A 21,858-nucleotide genomic window follows, 5' to 3' on the forward strand; every position below is an offset into this window, starting at 1 on the left:
GTCATATTAAAGCAGGACTGTACACATGGAACCTGGGGATGCCAAAATTACAGATCTAAAAAAGGCTTTCAATGTTTCTCATTGTGTAACTTGATTTATGTTGGACATGCCTTCCGTTAACTTACTTTTTATTGCTCATCTCTTCCTGTCTTCCAGAGTCTGCAGCTCTCCTCTCAGGGACAGTCCTCTGCAGTCTCTCTCTGATCAAGGGCCTGCCTGGCAGCTCTCATCCATATCATTCCTCTTTCCGTTCACCCTTTCCCCCTGTCATGAAAGGCCTATCCAGTAGTCGGAGTCACCATCATTTGGTCTCCTATGAACCATCATATGACCCACTGGGTCACCATTTTGACCGCAAGCCATATTTGATCAGTCAGATGGACATGCCTGTGCCCGTTCCCATGCCACCTCCAGCTGAGCTCCCCTATTACAGTGCCCAGCGTACCTCGTACCCCCCTGACAGCAACAGCATCGTCCCATATGGAACCTTCCCAAGGAGGTGCCACTCCACCTCCTCATCTCACCATCCTGAGGTAAAGGATGAGTGTATGGCCATGGTACCATATGTAGGAGGAGGAGGAGGGGGGGGTAGAGGAGGCTATGTGGGTAATATGCCCACTCGGGTACCAGCAAACTTTGCGGACCCGTTTGAGCGTCAGTCGTCATTTTCCAGAGATGGCTACCATACACTGCAGTACAAACGAGGAGTGCTCGCCCACAGTGGGGGAATGGGGGCCAACAACAACAACAATGACAGTCCAGGGAGAATTCGTCACCTGGTCCACTCAGTCCAGAAACTCTTCACCAAGTCACATTCACTGGAAGGTCCACACCACACACAGTCCTCCAAAGGGGCCAACAATGGGAGCGTTAATGGTGGTGGTGGTGGCGGAGGAGGTGGTGGTGGTGGTTCAAGGGCAAGCCCAGAAGGTGAAACTCCACCAGTGGGAGTGCGCCACCGGAAGCGCAGCAAGAGCCGGGAGCGCTGTCGATCAGCGGAGCCCAAGCATCGAAGCCACCACCACCACCACCACCAGCTCCACGGCTCAGCATCTGCTCCTGGCTCTGGATATTGGAGCTCAGATGACAACCTGGAACGGGAGCTGTGTCTCTACCACCCTCACCACCACCAACCTCCACCCTCCCCATCCCCCTCCATTTCCCCCTCACCTATTGCCATGACAATGGGCCGGTACCCTGGTAACAACCCTGAAAAGTATTCCCAGACTCCCCTCCCCAGTCTCTCCTCCTCGCAGCCCCAGCAGTATTTCATGATGGACCCCTATGGCACACTCAACGAGCATACACACACCCACGCACACCATGGCCACACACACCACCATTCTGCACTCAAAGCCTCCAGGAGCAACAACGATGTGAAGTATGCAGCGTCCTCAGCATGTGTGCCAGTTAGTGATAGCAGCAATAACAGCGGTGGCGGTATCGGTGGAGGAAGTGGCCATTTGCTACCAATGGGTCTTGTGGACGGGCCCCTTGTGAAGAAAGGGGCATGGTCATCAAGCCTTACGGTGAGCAGGGCCCAAGAGGTCTACACCAACAACAGCAGCCACAACCAACTACGAACCAGCGCAGGATCCGGTAACCTAAACCTAGATAGAGCTCTATTCAAATCTAAGGGCAGTCAGCAGGAACGCTCTTGCCATTTCTTACAGGTAATTAATTCCTCCCCGATTCCCATCAAAAACCAGTCAGTTCACCCTTCTTCCCTCTGTTGACTCCCTTTTCTCCACGACTTATTTTCCTCACCAATGTTTCCTCTAAGTCAGTGTTCTCCAGTCCTCTATGATTTTGGATTTTGAATCCTACCAAACACTATGGTCTCCAATTTCACTGAAAAACGCCCCAGTTAAAAGAAGGGCAAATCAGTTGAATACATGAATGAAGTGGACAGACAGCCATTCTAAAAGTTTGGGGTAATACCGCCCCTACTCCCAGTGATGTGCACAGCTTATATAATTAAGTCGTAAGGTAGTTGTTAGTTTTGCAGGAGTTAACATTTTTGCTCATTTCCATGCCAAAAGAATTTCTGGACAGTCCAGTTCTTGGAATGATCTGTAATATACACTAAAAGACATACTACCCTGTACTGTCACAGTCATGTAAGACCCACTGTGCTTGTTTGTCTTAGTAACTCTTGTGAACTGCCTATTGTATGAATAACATAATCTGGAAAATGATCATACATATTTCCAGATAAGATAAGCCTCACATAGCCGGACTCATTTCTGATGAATTTGAGTCCAGCAACGTGCCATTGGGATTTAACTATTTCAACCAATACAGGAAGAAAAGTGATTGGATAGTTCTTCAATCAATCAGAGCTATTTAGTTGAAAACAAAATCAACTTAACAGTGCTCAGATGACATGTATGAATACGTTTCTCTACTTGTCTGTCCATCACTGCATAAAGCCACCTAAACAGTTAGATTGGCACTGGCAGATCGTTACCAGGGCATAATGTAGTCCCAATCAAGTGACAAACTAACCCTAACCCTAACACACTCATAGAGCTCTTCAATAACAGTTGCATAAATCACATTATATTATATATTCAAACAGTGAACCTACGGACATTCATGCAAGTGGAATCTCAGCCAGTGCAAACACTGTTACAGTGTAAACCTATGATAGAAGGTTGACAGGACAAGTTTGTCCTAGCAGTCTTATGCAGCTTAGACAGGACTCCATCTTGGCAGCCTGTAATTCTGTGCTTATTTTAAGGCTTAGGTACTTCCTGGCTGTTGGGAATTTGGAGGAAAATTTAAGTACATTTTTTTCATGTTGTTTTATGCCCTTATCCTTATTTGTGTGAAAGAAAGTTGGCAGTACATTGTACTTATGTTTTGTCACCAGAAATATGACTTCAGGAAAATATATGTTATGCACGTATGAAGAACAAACATGTTGAAATACATATAGGGTTTTCCCTGATGTTCAACTTCTCAGGAAAGGGGCAGCAAGACTTATATCCCATGGCAAGTTCAAAATTGGTGAAGGGAGCAGTGGAGATGCATATGCAAATCACCACAGCGACCATTAATAGATATGACAGTTTGACAGTGACATTGTCAGTGTATTATAAAAATTAATTAGTAAAACTGAATTGGTCCAAAGAGTTTCCGGGTGGTGTGAATGGTAATTTTAGTCACTCATAAAGCTAATATATTATGTAACTGCAGGTTTGTTAAAGTCTTGTTTTCAAAAATATCTCCTTCTGACAGTATTTTTAAAAAGAAAAAATACTTTGACTAGTGGTTTTCATTAGAAGTGGAGGTTACATGCAGACACAGCTGAACTTTGTTTAGCTACTGAACCATGATAAATATTAAGGCTAGTTCAGTCAAGGTATCTTTATATAACTTGGTTATAACTATGTTTCTTTAGTTGCAAAATAGTTGTTGACATCCACAATAACTATTTCTCAATAACAAAAGTGTATACACTCATTATGATATAATTAAAACCTTACCGATGCCTTCCAACTGGCTTATCTAAGTTCGTGTTTTAGCTACCATCCAGAGTTGTCTGAAGATGTGCCTCATACCAGTCACATAAGCATTTGTCCATACACTGGTTGATGATTCCCAAGCCATTCTTATTGCCTATTGAGATTAGGCCACCTCTTTATTTATTTAATTATTTAGTGACCACCTAGAACTCTTATTATCATATTGTCTTATTGCACCCAAGCAATTCTATGATATGGCATGCTCTCTTCAAGTCAAAAGGTGAGAAGTCCATGCCTACAAATTGCTGTCTTTCCCACAGCTTTTGTTGCTGTTATCGGTAGAAGCCAGCAGCACTCTCCTGAGCTAGAAAGCAGTGGTTACAATACTTGGCTGGATATAATGAAGTCTAGAAGATGGTTGGCAAAATATTAAATTTTTCTGTATAATAAAAAGTTGATATACAGTAGTTAGCATATAGCGAGCTGAAGAAATCTGCTGTAAATAGAGCTTGTCATATAAACTAATGCTATATGCATTTCTATAACATGCTGTGACAACACATTTAGTGAAATTAGTTCCTGAGAAAAGGGATAACTGTAGTATGGATTCTTGTGCACCTCGGCTGTTCTCCGAAACAACGCTATGTATTGCATGATTGCAATGTTGCTATTTAACTTTCAGCTCAAGTGAAGGACTAATTTTATGTTGTTTATGTTACCTGGTTTACAATAGCCTTTTTAGCAAATGCACCTCTATATGACATTGACATCCCAGTTGGATGCTTTGTGCTGAGTCAACGTCCAGAGTTTCAAAGTTCCTGCATATTTGGATGCTTGATTGGAATCAGTCGCAGATCTATATGACTCGAAAGTATGACTGGGTATCACTGACAAAGGCTGGGGGCACATGAGAGACATTAATCAATCAACTTATAGACAGCTTTGAGCATTTTTGACTGTTCAAATATAATAATAATACATTTAGGCCATCTACAACCAGTGTTGGGCACGTTACTTTTAAAAAGTAATTAATTATAGTTATTAGTTACTTCTCCCAAAAAGTAACAGAGTTAGTAACTGAATTACTCCACTATAAAAGTAACTAGTTACCAGGGAAAGTAAGTATTGCGTTACTTTAAAAAAAAAAAGTTTAAATACATCTAAGAATTAAATTTTTTTCTGAGCGTAATGTACACTTCACGTGTACATTCTTGCCTTTAACCTCAATGACATTAAAGTAGTGCCTATACTTCCACCTTGAAAACTTTACCTCTGAATGCTTCGACCTCACCATTGCTGCAGGCTATCTCTGATCGCTTGTGCGATACTGCTATGCGCGCATTTGTGTGTAAACAACACCCGCCCAACTGAACACTGCCCTGCCGCTGATTGGCTTACCATGAAATCTTACCCTACCTTAGCCAGTCATCATCACTTATGTGACCACCTTCGCAGCTCTTGTGGCTGGCTGACAGCACAACGTAACACACCACATTTCAGTGTCAGTAACAGTAACGGCGTTATATCGGAGAAAATAGTAATTAATTAGATTACTCGTTACTGAAAAAAATAACGCCGTTATTGCCATCACTGTCTACAAATAATTTAATTTAATTATTTCCTTTAATTGTCATTGATCTCATGTAAGTAGTACTTTCTGATTATTTTACATTACACATGTGACTAGTAATTAAAAAAACGGAAAAATGTGCCTTGTACAGTGTCCATGCTGATTGTGTTACCATCAAGGCTGGCAAATGCACCACTATTTCACAATCATGCAATAAAGGGGGAAAAAAACACTCAGATTTGAGAAGTTTGAGAGAGAGAGAAAGATATTTTTAGTGACATATAGCTATGCGGAAACTAACAGTATATTATCAATTAAACATAAAATCCAACCAATGGTAATGATTTAGAAACTTAGAAACTTTAGGGTGCTGTATGTATCCTTATGCTCGTGAGTCAGAAGCTAGAAGATGAACTGGAAATGCAAAAAAACAAAAATGTAAATGGCATACTGTGGCAGAGAGCATCATCACCAAACAACAACAACAACAACAATAGACAATAGACAACAGTTCTGGTGTAGTTGTAAGGCTCCGTGTTCCACTTGCATTACACTGTTAAAAAGTAATCATTAACTAGCCATCCACTTAGTTTCTACGTATCTTTTGTGCATTTTTCATTAAAAACAAAAACACAAGCAAAGATCAGAACTAGAAACCAGACATGAGCTTGATCTATGAAGTCTGTCATCCTCTGCTAAAAGGCAGGTACAAAATGACCCTTTGCTATTAATAGCTGACCTGAAACTGCATGTGAGTCTGTAGTGTGTCCACAGCCTTAGAGGGAACATTGCTCCTTACCACCAGACTATTGCTCTGTTCTCCAAAGAACCCCACTGCCCCCCCTCCCCCACCACCACCACCACACACCCCACACTGACTTTCTTCCACTCACCCAACTCACCCCCCACTTTCTACCCATCAACCCACCTCCACCTCCTTTACTTCCTCTTGGTTTGGAGAGCCTCCCTCTTCCTTCTCCTCTTCCTCCTGTTTCCTCCTTTCAGTTGAGAGAGAAGTAAGTGCAGAGCCAGTAGCAGCCTTACTCTCTGAATGCTAGGTAATGACATAAACTCATGAAGAACAACATCCTTTTCCTGTTTGTGGAGCTCATTTTAATTTTGCAGTGATTTCCTTACAACTTTTCTACAACTTTTCTTTTTTCATCATTTTTGTTTCTCTTGATAGCTTGTGCAGAACTGTGCATTTCTTTGAAGCGGTGTGCTGAGCTAGGTGTCGTGGATATGTGTAACTGCACCTGGGTTATCCAAATGTCTGCAGTTAGCCTACCCAGTGGTACTGCAACTGAATGGTGCTGAGTGGTACTACCAAACATCTTAAATGCGAGCAAACTTTTTGCAGCAATAACCTGACATTTAAGACATTTAAGACAAATTAGCTACTTAGTCTGTTATTGAAAGTCATTTCCCAAAGCATATAGTCATATTTTAGTTTTTGTAATTGTTCTCTGTACCCACTTAAACACATATGTATGTGAAAAGCAAACACAAATAGGTATTAGATATAAAACAATATCTTATAGCATTAAAATGTACTATCTCCTACTATAGAGAAGTAAGAAATTAGGGTGGGTTTAGGTACACCTGTGATATGCCAAAGTAACATCTACATGAATACCAGAACCCAAGTTTCCTGCTGGGTTGCACAGTAAATGGTAAATGGCCTTGCTTTTATATAGCTCTTTTCTACCTATTGGTACTCAAAGCGCTTTACAGTCACAGACACATCTACCCATTCGCTCACACACCAGTGCCACGCACTGGGAGCAACTGGGGGTTCAGTGTCTTGCTTAAGGACACTTCAGCATGTGGCACATTCCGGGGATCGAACCGCTAACCCTCTGGTTCGTGGACAACCCGCTCTACCTACTGAGCTACAGCCGCCCTCAGTACTTCCACTATCACTTGCTTCTCATATAATCAACTCTTCTGTGGTATCAAACCACACCAGCCAACATTTGCTCCTCACGGGTATCTATGAGCGCTGGCTTCAACGGTTGTCCTTGCTTGGATCACTATTGGTAGTAACTGCTACTACATGTCCAAAACATACTGGTTTTAAGATGATATGACTTTAACTTCAAAAACTAATTGTTCACTTGCCACCCACTTGACAGGTACTATTGTAATGAGATAATTAGTGTTAACTTAACATATAAGTGCTTTAAATTTCATGCAGGCTTGGTATACATTCTATGTAGAACTGTAATCAGTTGATTAGCAGGTCAAATGTCCCACTAGCAAGTGTTCTGATTAGACTGACTCTGAGCCACTGTGAAGAACACCATATTTTTTCAAATTTTCTACCTTGGAGGGATAAACACTAACAGTCCACTTAGTCATGTATTACAGCTCTACCAGCAGCTACTGTCTGTTGCTTCCAGAGGCTGGTATTCCAGTTGATACAATACAAGTCTCCTCTTCTAATTTTTCATATACGCATCCTCCCCAAACAAACAGAAACCTTCTCTGTAGTTGCTGGTCTGAAATTATTTAATTTAGAGTGGTTTTGAAAATCACTGTATGGTATGTGATATATTATGTATGTGCTAATTTGATGATACGCAACTAAACATTTCATGTTTGTCACAAGATTTATTTCCATCCAGTGTTGCGTTTCACCAATATCTTGTATTTATGAGGGGAGAGTCTGACCGTTGTGCAAAGCCTTCTCCAGCACATTCCAAAGATTCTCAAAAGGGGTTAATGGCTAATCCATGTGTGAAAATGATGCTCCATGAACCACTGTTTCACAGTTTGAGCCCGATGAATCCTGGCATTGTCATCTTGGAATATGACCGTGCCATCAGGGAAGAAAAAATCCATTGATGGAATAACCTGGTCATTCAGTATATTCAGGTAGTCAGCTGACCTCATTCTTTGGACACATAATGTTGCTGAACCTAGACCTGAGCAACTGCAGCAACCCCAGATCATAGCACTGCCCCCACAGGCTTGTACAGTAGACACTAGGCATGATGGGTGCATCACTTCATCTGCCTCTCTTCTTACCCTGACGCACCCATCACACTGGAACAGGGTAAATCTGGACTCATCAGACCACATGAGTTCTGTTGCTCCAGAGTCCAATCTTTATGCTCCCTAGCATAAATTGAAGCCTTTTTCCAGTCAGCCTCACTGATTAGTGGTTTTCTTAAGGCTACACAGCTGTTCAGTCCCAATCCCTTGAGTTCCCTTCGCATTGTACGTGCGGAAATGCTCTTACTTTCACTATTAAACATAGCTATTGAAAATGTCATTATTATCATGGGTAAAAATAGATTATGATGGGATTTTTATGACTGTCAGTCAAAATGACAGACAACGAAAAAGTCTAGCGCAACCTCTGTTCTCCACTATCCTTCCAGTTTTTTATAATGCGTTGGACAGCTCTTAACTCTGTAGTAGTTTCTACAATCTCCTTAGATGTTTTCTCTGCATGATGCATGCCAATAATGTGACCCTTCTCAAGCAGACTAACATCTTTTCCACAACCATGGGATGTGTCTTTCGACATGGTTGTTTAAGAAATGAGAAGCTACATAATCGCCCATGCAGTAATTATCCAATAAGAGGCTCTCTTTTTTTTTTTTTTTTGGCCAGGCAGTGTATATTATATAGCGAGAGAATAGTAACTAATTGTAATCTTTAGATATGATATATTTCACAATGACGCCACCAAACTGGAGACATGCCTGAGTTTTCAGGATTTTTCATCGGCGTGTGGTGTGAGAGGAATAGTAAAAAAAAGCCATGGAACATCTGTTACCCTCAAATCATAGGGAATTCATAATACTTAAACTAAAATAGGTCACTGTATAAATAGAAAAATTATACCTGCCTAACTCATATTATTAACTTTATACCTCCTCTTCACTTGTGCCGTCGTCACCATATTGAAGCATTGTCTTGTAAGTTCTGTCTGTTGCCATGGTGACAGCAGCAGAGGAAAAGGCTCAGTAGTCCCATTTCCCTTGGCTTGTTCAATTAGTTAATTATTATGTTCAGCATCTTGACAGCATGGTGGCTGGCTATGCAGTTACAGTACCACAGTAGATATTTCGGCGTCATTGTATACACTGAGTTACTGTGAATGTGAAATGCACAAGGGCTTGTTTCTTGGTACTTGTGCCTTGTTCCTTCTAACATTAATGGAAGGATAGTTTACCGATTGTATTGTTAAAGCTCAGAAATACATCACATCTCCAACAAACATCTGCAATAATGACAGTGAAGTGTAAACTGCAGACAGCATAAATCTGTGATTCCTCAGCTATTACTGTAGCGCGAGTGTTGAGCTGCAGTGGATGTGAGGCTGGTGTGTGGGCGGGAAGCCCTGCTGATGCTTCTGCAGCTGGTCCTTTCCCCGCATTCTCTTTTTATGGTTAAACTGCTCATTTGTGTCTCTTTTACGTCACACACAGAGAAACATTTAGTCCAGCAGATCTGCTCAGCCTCTTTCCCTCAGTGATTCACATAATTAGTCAGAGTAGCAGGGCAATTCTTCTGTGGTCTATTATTGTCTGGCAAATTCTTGCTCTGTAGCCTCCAAGCTCAAGGCAGTAAACGTTAGCAAGTTTGACACACGTCACTGGAATTGCCCCAGTTGGCAGAAACACACATAAAATGCGTGGCTAATTAAAAATAATTAGCTGTGGTGCATTTAATATCAAACATACACTATAAGGTATATAGCGATACTATATGGTTGTGTCTCAGCTAATAATACTATTATTGTGTGTTTTTTATAATTAATAATATAAGTTCTTGTATAATTCTGTGTTGAGATCCGGTATGCAAAAAAGGTCTCATGTATGGGTGTTGAAGAAAACAACGCTCAGCTTTGCCTATGTATGAAAAACTATTTCTTCAACTTACCTTTAAGAAAAGGCAAAGAATGGCTGTTGATTTGAGCAGAATGGGATCAGAATCAATCAATAATAGATTACACATGCCTACCTACTCACATGCCATGTGATTCACCTTAACATTTACTACTAGGTTGATACTAGATTAGTATCCCAGGTTTAGGCTTTCCAAGTAGGCACATGGAATGGTGTGTTCAGAACAGAGACATGCTATCATTTGACTAAAGTGGTCCTTTCTGAAATGTCATCAACAATCACAACTTTGGAAAGAAGAAACAACCCACATGGAAAGAACCTATATAAACATATAGGTTTTAATATAGGTTTTGAATGTATGTGACATACATAAAATTGGCCGTTTTCATATATATGCATATATGCGATATATATATGCAGCATATATGCACAGATAAACTGCATATAGGTTTCATATATGCGCATATACCCACACGGAAAGAACCTATATGAGGATGTATGCGCATATATGAAACCTATATGCAGTTTATCTGTGCATATATGCTGCATATATATAGCATATATGCATATATATGAAAACGGCCAATTTTATGTATGTCACATATATTCAAAACCTATATTAAAACCTATATGTTTATATAGGTTCTTTCCATGTGGGAAGACAAAGATGCTGGCGTACTCTGTGTATAAAATTGAAGGAGAATGTTACTATAAGTTAACAACATTTATCATCTCATTGCAATGCAGTGTTCTGCTGGTAAATCTTGGGTCCTACCATTCATGAGGATGTTACTTTGACCACCCACATGGCCTCATCCAGCAGGACAGTGTGTCCAATCACACTGTAAGCTCTGCTCAGGAATGGCTCAAGAAACTTGACACAGCGCACAATATGTTGACTCAGTTTTGAAATTCTGCAGATCATAATCTGATCAAGAATCTTTGGGAGGAAATCAAGAAAGCTTGATCCAGACAGACACAAAAGATCTGCTAACGATGTCCTGATGCAAAATACTGTAATGCATTGTCCTTGGAACACTTCACTGGCTTCCGTATTATTCTAGAATACAATTCAGGAGTCTGTTAAATTTGATGCACATCTTTCTCTGGACCTTTTGAACCTTTAGCCATTTGGGCCCCAATTCTAATTCTTTAATTTTCTATTTTTTTTAAATTATAGTTTAGTGTAGCCATACAGCTATGTTCATTCAAATGCACTGTGATTGATTCATAATCATCTCTGAAATGCCAACCAATACAGTGGAAATGAATGGAATTTTGATCAAAGGATGAAAAACTCTCAGAGACAAGTATAGGAAAACAGGGAAATAAAAACTATTCAAGTGGACATATTCTAATTGAGGAAAGTGAAAATATGTGGTTTTGTGACTCTCTTTGCTAGTGTCCTTTAATTTGTAAATTTTGCTGTTTCTTTATTTATTTGTACGGTTGTCTGTGCCACCCTTTCCCAGTTAACAAACTGACCCTTAGGTTCGATTGGTGCACACATATCAACACACTTGAATTCACACACACTTATTACACACTCTGCTGTGTACATGTATGGGTACAACTGTGCTTGGAACTGACTGACTTCTGGACAGCAGATGCATGAATTAGCCAGAGAGAAATTTTAGACTGGCTCCTGCATATATCGTTACACGCTAATTGGCCAACAGACTGTACCACTGCAGTGTGGGAGCTGTAAATGAAAGCATGTGTGTAAGTGAAGGATGGATTAAGAAGAATGCCAGCCATCAGTTCAGGACAGTTTGTATTTAGGTTATTGAGGTAATACATGGTAGCTTTTTTGGCATAGATTCCATGTTCCATCAGGGCAGTGTAGTTAGCCCGGTTGGTAGCTGGGGCTCAGACAACAGTGGAGATGAACATCCTGACAGTGTTTCTCTGCCTGGTCAGGTACCTCAGGATGAATGGAGCAACTTCTCCCCTCTGGGAAAAGAGGATGACATCCCCTGTCGGAGAATGAGGAGTGGCAGCTACGTAAAAGCCATGGCCGAGGACGACAGTGGAGACTCTGATGGGAGTCCCAAACCCTCACCAAAAATGCAGGCACGCCGGGCCAGTTACCTGAAAGCCACACAGCCATCACTGACTGAGATGACCACTCTACAGTAAGATTTAATTGTGTCTTCCCCTCTGTTTCTGTCAATAGGTTTATAATAAATGCAAAACATTTACAACATCTGTTTGACTTTATTCTTCTCCCATTTTCAAAAAGGCTAAGATGACTGAATTAAATTATATAAACCAGCATGAGAGGTAGGGGGGACTTTCAGTATTAGTGTCTTTATTCATGCTTGAACGATAAACAAGCCTTTAGACACTAGGTGGCAGCAGTGCTCAAACTATTCAACAGGCTGCCTGTTCAACCCAGTAGAAGAAGTACACAGGAACCCCGGTGTACCAAAGGTATCGCTAACAGGCTGCTCACTTTGTGAGCGCGGTAAATAATCTGTTTTGAGAATCACACAGACAGAGCAGTCTTGTTTAAAGGTTACAAATTGAGTGAGTAAACTGACCTTGGAAATTCTGCTGTTTGTCCACTGCTACTGTGTCTGTATCTGAAAATCTCTCCTGAAAAATCCCACAGGATCTTGGCTCGACCATTCTCCAATACCTTTCAGAAGTATCTCCCACTTAGATCTTGGGTTTTCCTGTTCATTCTGTGCACAGATGTTTTCTATATACTATGCCACCAGCTTGGTTATGGTGTTGGATGTACGCCATGCTGTTATGTGCTGAATTGTCTCAGAGGCATTGTTGCATGGCCCGCACCAGGGGTCACTCCTGGTGTGGTGACCCCCGGACTGTCTTGTAATTAGAGCCTGTTCCTGCGCTGCTATGAGTAGTGGCCCTGTGCTATATTTCACTCTACTCTTTACAAGCCACTGGATTTCTCAATATCAACCTCATATTTATCAGTGGGTAGTGCGAACTGTGTAAAGGTTGGTCCTCCCATGCTGCCTGACAGGAGCTTCCATGTTGTGCAGAAGCAGGTTATTGGCTGGTAGTTGGATGGGCCCTCTCCCTTCTGGAGATCCTTCAGGATCAGGACTGTATGGCTTTCAGTTAGCCATTCAGGGTGGGTCCTATCCATTAGCAGATGGTTCATTTGTGTTGCCAAGCTCTCATGGAGTGCAGTTACCTTTTCTTACCAATAGGTATGAATTGTTTCTTGGCCTGGTGCTGTCAAGCTCTTCATACTTGGTGTCCTTTCTTGGATGTTTGACATTGTGATGGTTGCTAAATCCTTTTAGGAAAGCTGCAGTAGTCTGCTGTAATGGCAACTAGCTACTGTACATAGGTGTCCTTCTACCATATGCTTTTCCATTATTGTTCAGTGTCCAGCCTCATTGGGTTTGAGGGGGCAGAAACTCAAGGTGTGAATTAGCTTTAACTTTAACTTTAATTTTTTGGGGAGAAATGTAGTTGTACATGGCTTTCCACTTACAGCACCTATACAACAAATGTGCGTGCCTTCCCCAGACTCCATTCCTCTACAATAGGCCTGCGAGGTTCTGTGCAGTATCCTAACTGAGCTCTTCTAGAGAGAGACCTTAGATGTTGTACCTGGAATCTGGTGGAGCCACTCTTCCAGTTTGGGGGTAAAAGCCCTAAATCCTACTATTAATGCGATAGTGATAGTATGGATAATGAATAGAGCCTAGAGCATCTGAGAGCATCTCTTCTGACGGCACTTGACTAAGTTAGGGTTAGCCTCATCATTCTATATTCTCAGTTCTTGTTCACGTGTGTCTTGTTCCAGTAGCCCACATCTCATCTATTTAGGGAGGGACAGGTTGATGCCAGGGAGTTGAGGGTTGGTGGTTAATTGCAGGTCTGAGTATGTGGACAGGGGGAGCAGCGGAGGTGCAGGGTAGTTCTGTGTTGTGTATTGTTTGAGGGGTGGAGCAGGTCACAGTCGATGTCAGTAGAGGTAGAGGTACTGTGGGGGGATGGGCAGATGACTGATCAAGTCTGTTGAAGAAATTGAGGTCATTCACCCACTTCTGGTCCCCCTCAGGTTGCTGGTTGTTTCCCCTATGGCCAGAAATGGTTTTAAGGCCCTTCCAGACTCTAGTCCTCCGGCTTCCTTTAAACGCTTCCCCTCTCTGATCCTCGTCCTGAGCAGTCTTCAGGTCGACCTTGTTTCCTGACTTAAAGGCCTTCCTCTTTTCCTTAAGGAGAGCCTTAATGTCTGGAGTAATCCACAGTTTGCTGTTGGAGAAATACCATATTGTCCTGGTGGGTACAGCATTCTCCACACAGAAATTGACTCAAAGCAGAGAGTCCTTAAGCCTCATTCGACCATTTATTTACCGTGCAAATGATGGCTGGTTGCCTGTGTACCAGAGGTTTGTACACAGGCAAGAATTGCACTGGGTTGTGATCTGATCATCCCGGAGGGGGGAGAGGAGTTGAGGCATAAGCCGCCTTGGTGTTGGCAAAAAAACAGGTCCAAAATTTTGTTTCTGGTGGGACAAGTGATGTACTGGGTGAAGGTGGGCAGAGTGGAAGACAGAGAAGCATGATTAAAGTCACTAGAGATGAGGAGGAGGGCTTGTGCGTGTCCCTGTCTCTTCCTCCTCTTCAACTAACGGGGGACATCGTCTCTCTCGCTGTGTAGCATTCCTGTGCTCTGGAGTGCTAACAACTGTTCCCTAGTGTAGACAATTTAGGCTGGCAACAAATCCAACTTGTATTTTGAGTGAAAAAAAAATCTCAATTAGATGAACTTTTCCTTTATTACTATAGAATTTAATTGAATAGTTTCTCCAGTTCTAGAACTGAAGAAGCTGCTTGGATTAGTGGCAAAACATCATCAAGAAACATCAAGAAATCAAGTCCAGTTGCCTTACTTTAATGTTTTTGTATACCATGATCTGGATGACTGAGAAGCTTCACAAACATGTTATAAGACCCTATTGATGTCAAAACAAAATTCAGTTCCTCAAAGTATGCGGTGAGTGTCATCCATCTCATCATCCACTGAGATTCAACTCTTCTGAGAGTATTAAGCCTGCTTTCACTTTGAAAGGGTCTTGAATGAATTTGCAAAGGGTTAAGATCACACAGGAACTCTGCAATTATTATAAATAACTACAGGTCCCTAGCATAGACTGTATATTAAAGATGGATAATGGGAGAGCTCCTCAAAAGTGAAGCCAAAGCAAGTAGAGCTCCCCCTGGTGGCTGGCTCCTACATGTTAGTAGATGGGATTGGGCCAAACTAAAACACTAAAGTGCATGTTTCTGGCATTTTAGGTAGTTGCTGATGCATATTCAAGTATCCATTTTTTTTGAGAAGTTTCTTTTTATTAAGTTATTTGACACTAGAAAAAGGATGTGACATCATGATGACTAACAGCTGCCATGCCAACCTCTTCAAGAAGCATTCCCATAGGACCTAGAGAGTAGGAAAAAATTTAGAAATAAATAAGTGCAGTGTATAATCCAACATTTCTTTGTAATTGGTGGAGGTAGAGCAGTATAAATTAAACTAAAGCACAAATGAGTTTAAGGTCATCGATCATGACTGTATGGTGCCGCTCTCGGACCGTACTGCACAGACTCTGGCTCCAAACTGGCACTGCCCGTATCCGTGGAATTACAATGTCAGTTTTACCAATGGAAGGAAGTGAAGACATCATGTCCATACAGTCTATGGTCCCCAGGTAATACTAGTCCCGTGCAAATAGGGTTTAAAACACACTTTCAGTAATTTGGCAGTACATTTGCTGCATGTTGAAAATTTTGTGGGAAGAAAAAACAACCAAAAACAAGATGTCAAAAGAAAAACACAACCAATACATGTGGTTATTATTATTAATGTAATCTAATTACATTTTAGAAAATATAAAAAACATACGCTAAAGTATTACTCATTTACTACGCATTAATATTGATTAATTAGTAGTATTTTTTTTTCAGAGATTACTTTATTTAACTGCACATCCTTGTCATCCCGGCGGCAGGATTTCAACAGAGCACTCCCCCAAACTGCAGATCAGGAGCCACAGTTACCTGCGTGCGGTGAGTGAGGTTTCAATAAATAGAAGCCTGGATACCCTGGACCCCAAAACCCTCCTCGACCCCAAATCGCTGCTCTCCTCACCCCAATACCGCTCACGCAATGAAAGCTACATGAGGGCCATGAGCACCATCAGTCAGGTTGGTTGCCAACAGTTCCACCTTTGTTATAGTACGCCCCGTCCAATCATTTCACCTACAGACACTATGGCTTGAATGGACCTTATAGTGGCCAGTGACATGAATCCATTAATTCAATTGCATCTCACTTTATACTAAAGTAAATCAAAACTAAACATATGATACCTTTTGATAACTGAGTCATGGTTATTATGTAGCATCATGTATAATTGTACAGAATACAGTTTAATCGTGCCTTAACTTTTGAGGAAATTAATGGCATTATTTTACTGTAAATTTTCTAAACACAGTCCAGTAATGTCATTGTTTTCATAGTTGTTGTCAAGGCAGTCTCAACTTCTGCTTGTCTTGAAGCTTTTCCCCAGGTGCTAATCAGCAAGACTGAGTTTGTAAATTAGCTGTTTCTGCCCATTTATGAAGTAATAATTAGTAGCTAATATTAATAGCTGAAAAAACTAAAATCGCTTCCCTTACAGTTAATTTGTATTTAAAACACTGTACAGTTAATGCTAAATACTAGTCATTGCTAGAAAATGCTTTGAAATACTTCATCTAAGTCCTTTGCACAGTGCATCAGCCGCATTCTTGCATGTGTCAATCCATGTGTTTGAAGAACATGTTTGGTTACATTATGTATTTCAATCCTTGTCCACAAATTTCATGTTCAGAATCTAATCATGTATCTTACTAACAATTATTCTATCAAAGACAGATAAATCTAATCCCCCCTTCCTGTGTTAGCGCACCAGTGTTGTTGGGAAGGTATTAGATTAGTGAACCACACTAGCTGACACGCGCCTTCATCACCATGAAAACCCCCACTGTAGTTTATTTGACTTAATCCCATACTGTCCTGCTGGAAAGAAAACACACTGCAGCACCAAGTGTGGATTAATTTGCTGCTGAAAAGAGAGCTACTATTTGAGTTATGTTTTCTAAAATGTTTAGATTCAAGCTTTAAACTTTTCCATTTCGTCCCTCTTTGCTGTATGTATTTGTTTAATCATGTTTTGAGGTAATGCATTTACATTAAAACATTGTGTAGGCATTGCTTTTAGTAAACTTAGAATGACCTTACCCTTGCTTTGAACCTCCAGTTATATCATTCTTTGTGACCCCGACCCTAGTTACCATTACCATACTGCCTCTGGTAACCATTTCAGTGGCCTCTGCATGGCCCTGCATGCATAAAACCCCCTTTGAACAACTCACCAAAATGTCACTTTGACTTTCAGCAGAGATCTTCTCAATTATGAGTTTGTTTTCAATATAAGTCGTAAAAATTAACCTTCATATGATGATTATGAAAATAAAATGCAGAATAAAAATTATAAGATTCCATCTTAGCCTGTCTGATAATTTCCAGGTACAAAATGAACATGTTTGCTGTCACATGGGAGCAGTTGTGCAGCTGATTAAGCTGGTTACATAGCATCATGCAATTTTGGCACAGTTGCATTTATGTTAAATTCTGCCCAGTCTACATTTCTACTTATTTCAAACTCTGACTCAGCCAGAGAATTTGCTAGAAGCTATCCCCATTGTACTTCACTTCCACTTCACTCTTCCCTTGGTTTTTCCACTGTTTTCAATCTGCCTGTCCCTAATCTGATGTCGTCTTCTACAGATGAGTGAGGTAGAGGTGAATGGCCAAATTGAGCAGGTGTGTGAGCAGGTCTACAGTGAGATGCAGTCTCAGGCAATGGAGGCTGCCATGGATAGCATGGACACCATGGACACCCTCCCTATGCCAGGATGCTTCCGGATGCGAAGTCACAGCTATGTAAGGGCAATTGACCAGGGTTGTGCTGGGGAAGAGGAAGGGGAAGGAGGAAGACCGCTGCTCCTGCTACCGTCCTCCCCACCACGCACATCTGCCACTACTGTCAGGACCATACAGAGCAGCACAGGTAGGGAATAGATGTTCATTCTGAATTTGGTTTTATGTTTATTTTTTTTCATTCATGTTTCATAACAGAGGTCACAAGGAGATGTCTATTAGTCTTACAACACATTCAGTATTTCACAGAAATGTTGACTTTCAGAAAGTTGGTAAATAGGTAAAGCTGAAGCATCACGATTTATTTCACATTCATTGCAAGCTTTTTGACAGTGTTTAGTTGTCAACTAAGATAAATTAGAAAGGTATGGTTTGCCACTCAGGAATCTCAGTTCAACAAACTTGTCACCTCTGTTCTTAAAAAAAACGGAAGAAATTCAGTCATAGTCAGATTGCAGATAAAAGATGCTCCAAAACTGCCCCTCGACTAAACCAGCACACAAGTAGCGTTTGGCACATCAATTTCTGTAAGGAAAATTGTCTGAGAAGCCATTTATCCTTTTCAAATGTTGAAGCTCAGCTTTTGCTCTCTTAGCTTCAAGTTTAATACCAGCAGGTTAGATTTGACTGGCAAACAGTCACTGGTATCAGTTTACTAAAAGAAATTATTCTAACTAAATAAATCTTAATGTCCAATGGAGAACATGGACACTTTTGACTTTTTGAGTGAACATAACTCCCAGTGACACTCCCGAACACAGTATTGTATAGCCACAATCTAGTCACTGAGTGAAGGAGAAATATTCTGTTTGTTGACGTTTGTTAACGTGCACTACAAGTCTGAATGCCATTTATGATTGCATTTCCCTTGTATCATGAAACTATCAGAGGTGTTGAGGAGATTACCTTGTCACCAGTAGGTCTATATCTCCAAATTTATCAAGAACTCGCTGTGCATTAAATGCCAAAAACGACTGCATTGCTCATAGAGGACTATGACAAGTACAATCGCAGTTTTGCATCAGAGATACCTTAAATGAAATTAATTTATTTTAATCGTGACTCTTATGTTCTCACTTATAACTTTCTCTCGTTACTATTTTCCTTGTCCTAGTTCAGCTCATGTTTGATCCTCACATCCTTTTTGCTTGTATGATAAATGCTGGGCTGGTACATTGTATCACACTATGTGTGAAAATCTGATGAGTAAAATTAATCTGTTCTCTAGTTCTCTCCAGAGAACTGACATCAGACTTCCATTTTCAAGTGATTACTTTCTGTGGAGTCTCATGAGACTGACTGTTATATTCGCCATTGGAAGCATTGAAACTTTAATTTTTTTCAATGCAAATTGGTGTTTTAGAAGATGGTATGATTAGCATCCTTGACTGTTTTGTGAATGTTGTGTTGTTGGCTATTTAACTCCAAACCAAATAAAAAACAATCCAGAAATGATGGTGGTTTCTAAAATATATAAATACTGCATATATATGCATGTATATATGTACAGGAAGAGTTGTGTAAGACTGGTTGAAATTGTAGATTAGAAAATCAGATAACAGTGCTTGCTGTAGAAACCCCTTTGAGAAAATTTTTTTAATTGTTAGAATAATTAGCGCAAATATACTTGACAGTTCTGCATTCACCTCTTCAACTCGAGTTCTGTCATGCCAAAAAAAAGATACATATGCTGCTTAAGTAGTATTTTTGATTGGTTTAGTTCAGCAGCCATTTCTGGGTCAAAATACTGCTGCGTGCTCAGAGGTAACTTAACATAATCCTATACACACACAGAATTGTGAAAAATATTATAAAATCCTAAGGGATGCAATCACGTTCCTAACTGCACTGTGAACTCAATGTAAATTGTAGCATGAACCAACAATTAATCTGAACTCTCGTGTAAATGCAAAAAAGGCAGTCTTTGTACATGGGATTTGGACAATAACATGCAGAGTGGATGCCACACTGGACTTTAAGTCGCTGTTTGGTATTAGAATTGTCTTGGCTGTAACGGAATTGACTCAAATGGAGATGGCCTACATTCGATGATCTTCTGCAAATTCTCATACAGTTGACCAAGAGCATATATATGGACATACACACGCATGCAGATAGGCACAAATGTGTGTGTATATGTTTTTCACTCTCATGCACACTCTCACACATTCTTCTCCTGCAGTCACACAGTACAGTAGATGGTCTGCTCCACTTCCACATGATTGGAGATTGTGCTGATAAATGTTCCTCCAATGTTCACTGAACTGAATTATCCACTGAAGCCTATTGTACAACTGAACTATCATCAAAGGATTTTAACAACTTTCTTTGTTAGATTTTTGGTTAACTCTCTAATTGAGCAGACATTTCTGTTTAACCACATCATATACCCCTTGATTTTAACCAGTGTTTTTGGAAATCTGTTTAATCTCGTTAGAGGCAACCATTGACGTGGTCTAGCTCTTTGTAGTCAATCCTGATACTGAGATGCTGTGACTGTATAAACCTATGAACAGCTTTAGACCTGGTTTAGTTAAAGGAACAGTATGTAAGAAATGTATTTCAATTAATCATAAAATGGCCCTGATATGTCACTAGACATGAAGAAATCATGTTCATTTCAAATACTTATATCACTGACAACAGTGGTCCGGCCAGGATATTGTCATTTAAAAGTGAGAGTTGCAGCCCTCAACTGATGTTGACGTGTCATGTTGTGTTTTGGTCTGAGGCGCCACCCTCCACCTATCTACCAATCACGAAGTCAGTAGAGTTTCGTCTTCCGGGTTGCCAGCTCTGCTCTAGTTACCACAGCTGCAGCTACGAACGTGTCGGATAAAACACGTATAACGTTACGAAACCTAAGACCTCGTTATGAATCCGAACTACGTCGTGACAAAGTCCGAAATAAACAAGGATTTGTATAGGAGATGCCTTTGAAAGATGGAGACGGCTGAAAACGGTGAATAATTTGAAGACAGGCGCCAACGTTGCTAATTTTCTCCTGGCTAACTTACTTGTACATAATGTAAATGGACATTTCAAATATTCACGACAGTCGAACAAAGTTATGCATGTTCGTGCAAAGTAACTTTACGTTAGCGCATACGGAGGAGGTGAGTCATCGAATTGAAAAGGTAAGGAATTGTTTGGGAAATAAAAACGGCGAGTCGTCATTGCTAACATTAGCAATGCATTATGAGCCCGTTTCTTTGTCATTATGCTGAAACGCCGAGGAAAACAACATTAGCACGTCGATTATGGCAATGTGAAGGGAGACGTATTGAGTAGCCTAACGTTACTTCGGTAACCTGGCAACCTCGAGTCGGGGGAGGTTGGAGGGGATACACCGTTCTACAGTATTTTGAAAGTGATTGCAGTACCAGTTTTGGCCAGTTTTGGCCACAATCTTACATACTGTTCCTTTAAGCTTGGTCTGTTTTAGTTGCACGTGGCAAAATATAATAGGTTGTGGTTAGAAATAATCCCAATGTATGGATCCCATGCAGGGGCTGGACAGCTGTAGTCACTCTCACATAATTCTTCTTTGTGAGCATTTGTTAATACACAGGATTAGATGTTACAATCCCTTGTGCCAAGATCCCAGGCAAAACACATTTAGAGGCCCTGTCCAACTGAGAAACCCTAACAAACCTACGGTCATGAGATATGACGATTAAACCTACAATCTAAATGAACTAATTAAATGCTACTGACTTGTAGGCCCACAGAGCAGCAGAGGATAATTCAAACCTCATGAAATATAAGCTAACCAAATGCTGCTGGCTTGTATGGTCCACAGAGCAGCAGACAATTCAAACCTTGTCAAATATAAGCTAACCGAATGCTGCTGGCTTGTATGGCCTGCTCAGCAGCTAACCAAACAAAGAAATATCGCAACCGACCAACATGAAGAAATCAGATACCTGGCCTAGTCAACAGTAGTATGCAATATGTCATTGGGGTTTTCAAGTGGCCACT

At 40.8% G+C, this 21,858-nt stretch overlaps 1 protein-coding gene across 1 annotated transcript in view; it reads left to right on the forward strand.

Annotated features, from left to right (window-relative positions):
* Positions 1 to 269: 269 nt before the first annotated feature.
* Positions 270 to 21,858, forward strand: part of dlgap1a (discs, large homolog-associated protein 1a) — a gene marked incomplete at both ends in the record, with an annotated part of 66,216 nt that continues 44,627 nt past the window's right edge. The window contains 4 exons of the mRNA XM_084546216.1: positions 270 to 1,673; positions 11,823 to 12,037; positions 15,902 to 16,097; positions 17,725 to 18,007. Coding sequence (XP_084402342.1) covers positions 270 to 1,673; positions 11,823 to 12,037; positions 15,902 to 16,097; positions 17,725 to 18,007 — 2,098 coding nt within the window. The remainder of the gene's footprint in view (positions 1,674 to 11,822; positions 12,038 to 15,901; positions 16,098 to 17,724; positions 18,008 to 21,858) is intronic.

This window comes from Chelon labrosus (assembly GCF_963514085.1).
Source record: "Chelon labrosus genome assembly, chromosome: 6".
Lineage (NCBI taxonomy): Eukaryota > Metazoa > Chordata > Actinopteri > Mugiliformes > Mugilidae > Chelon > Chelon labrosus.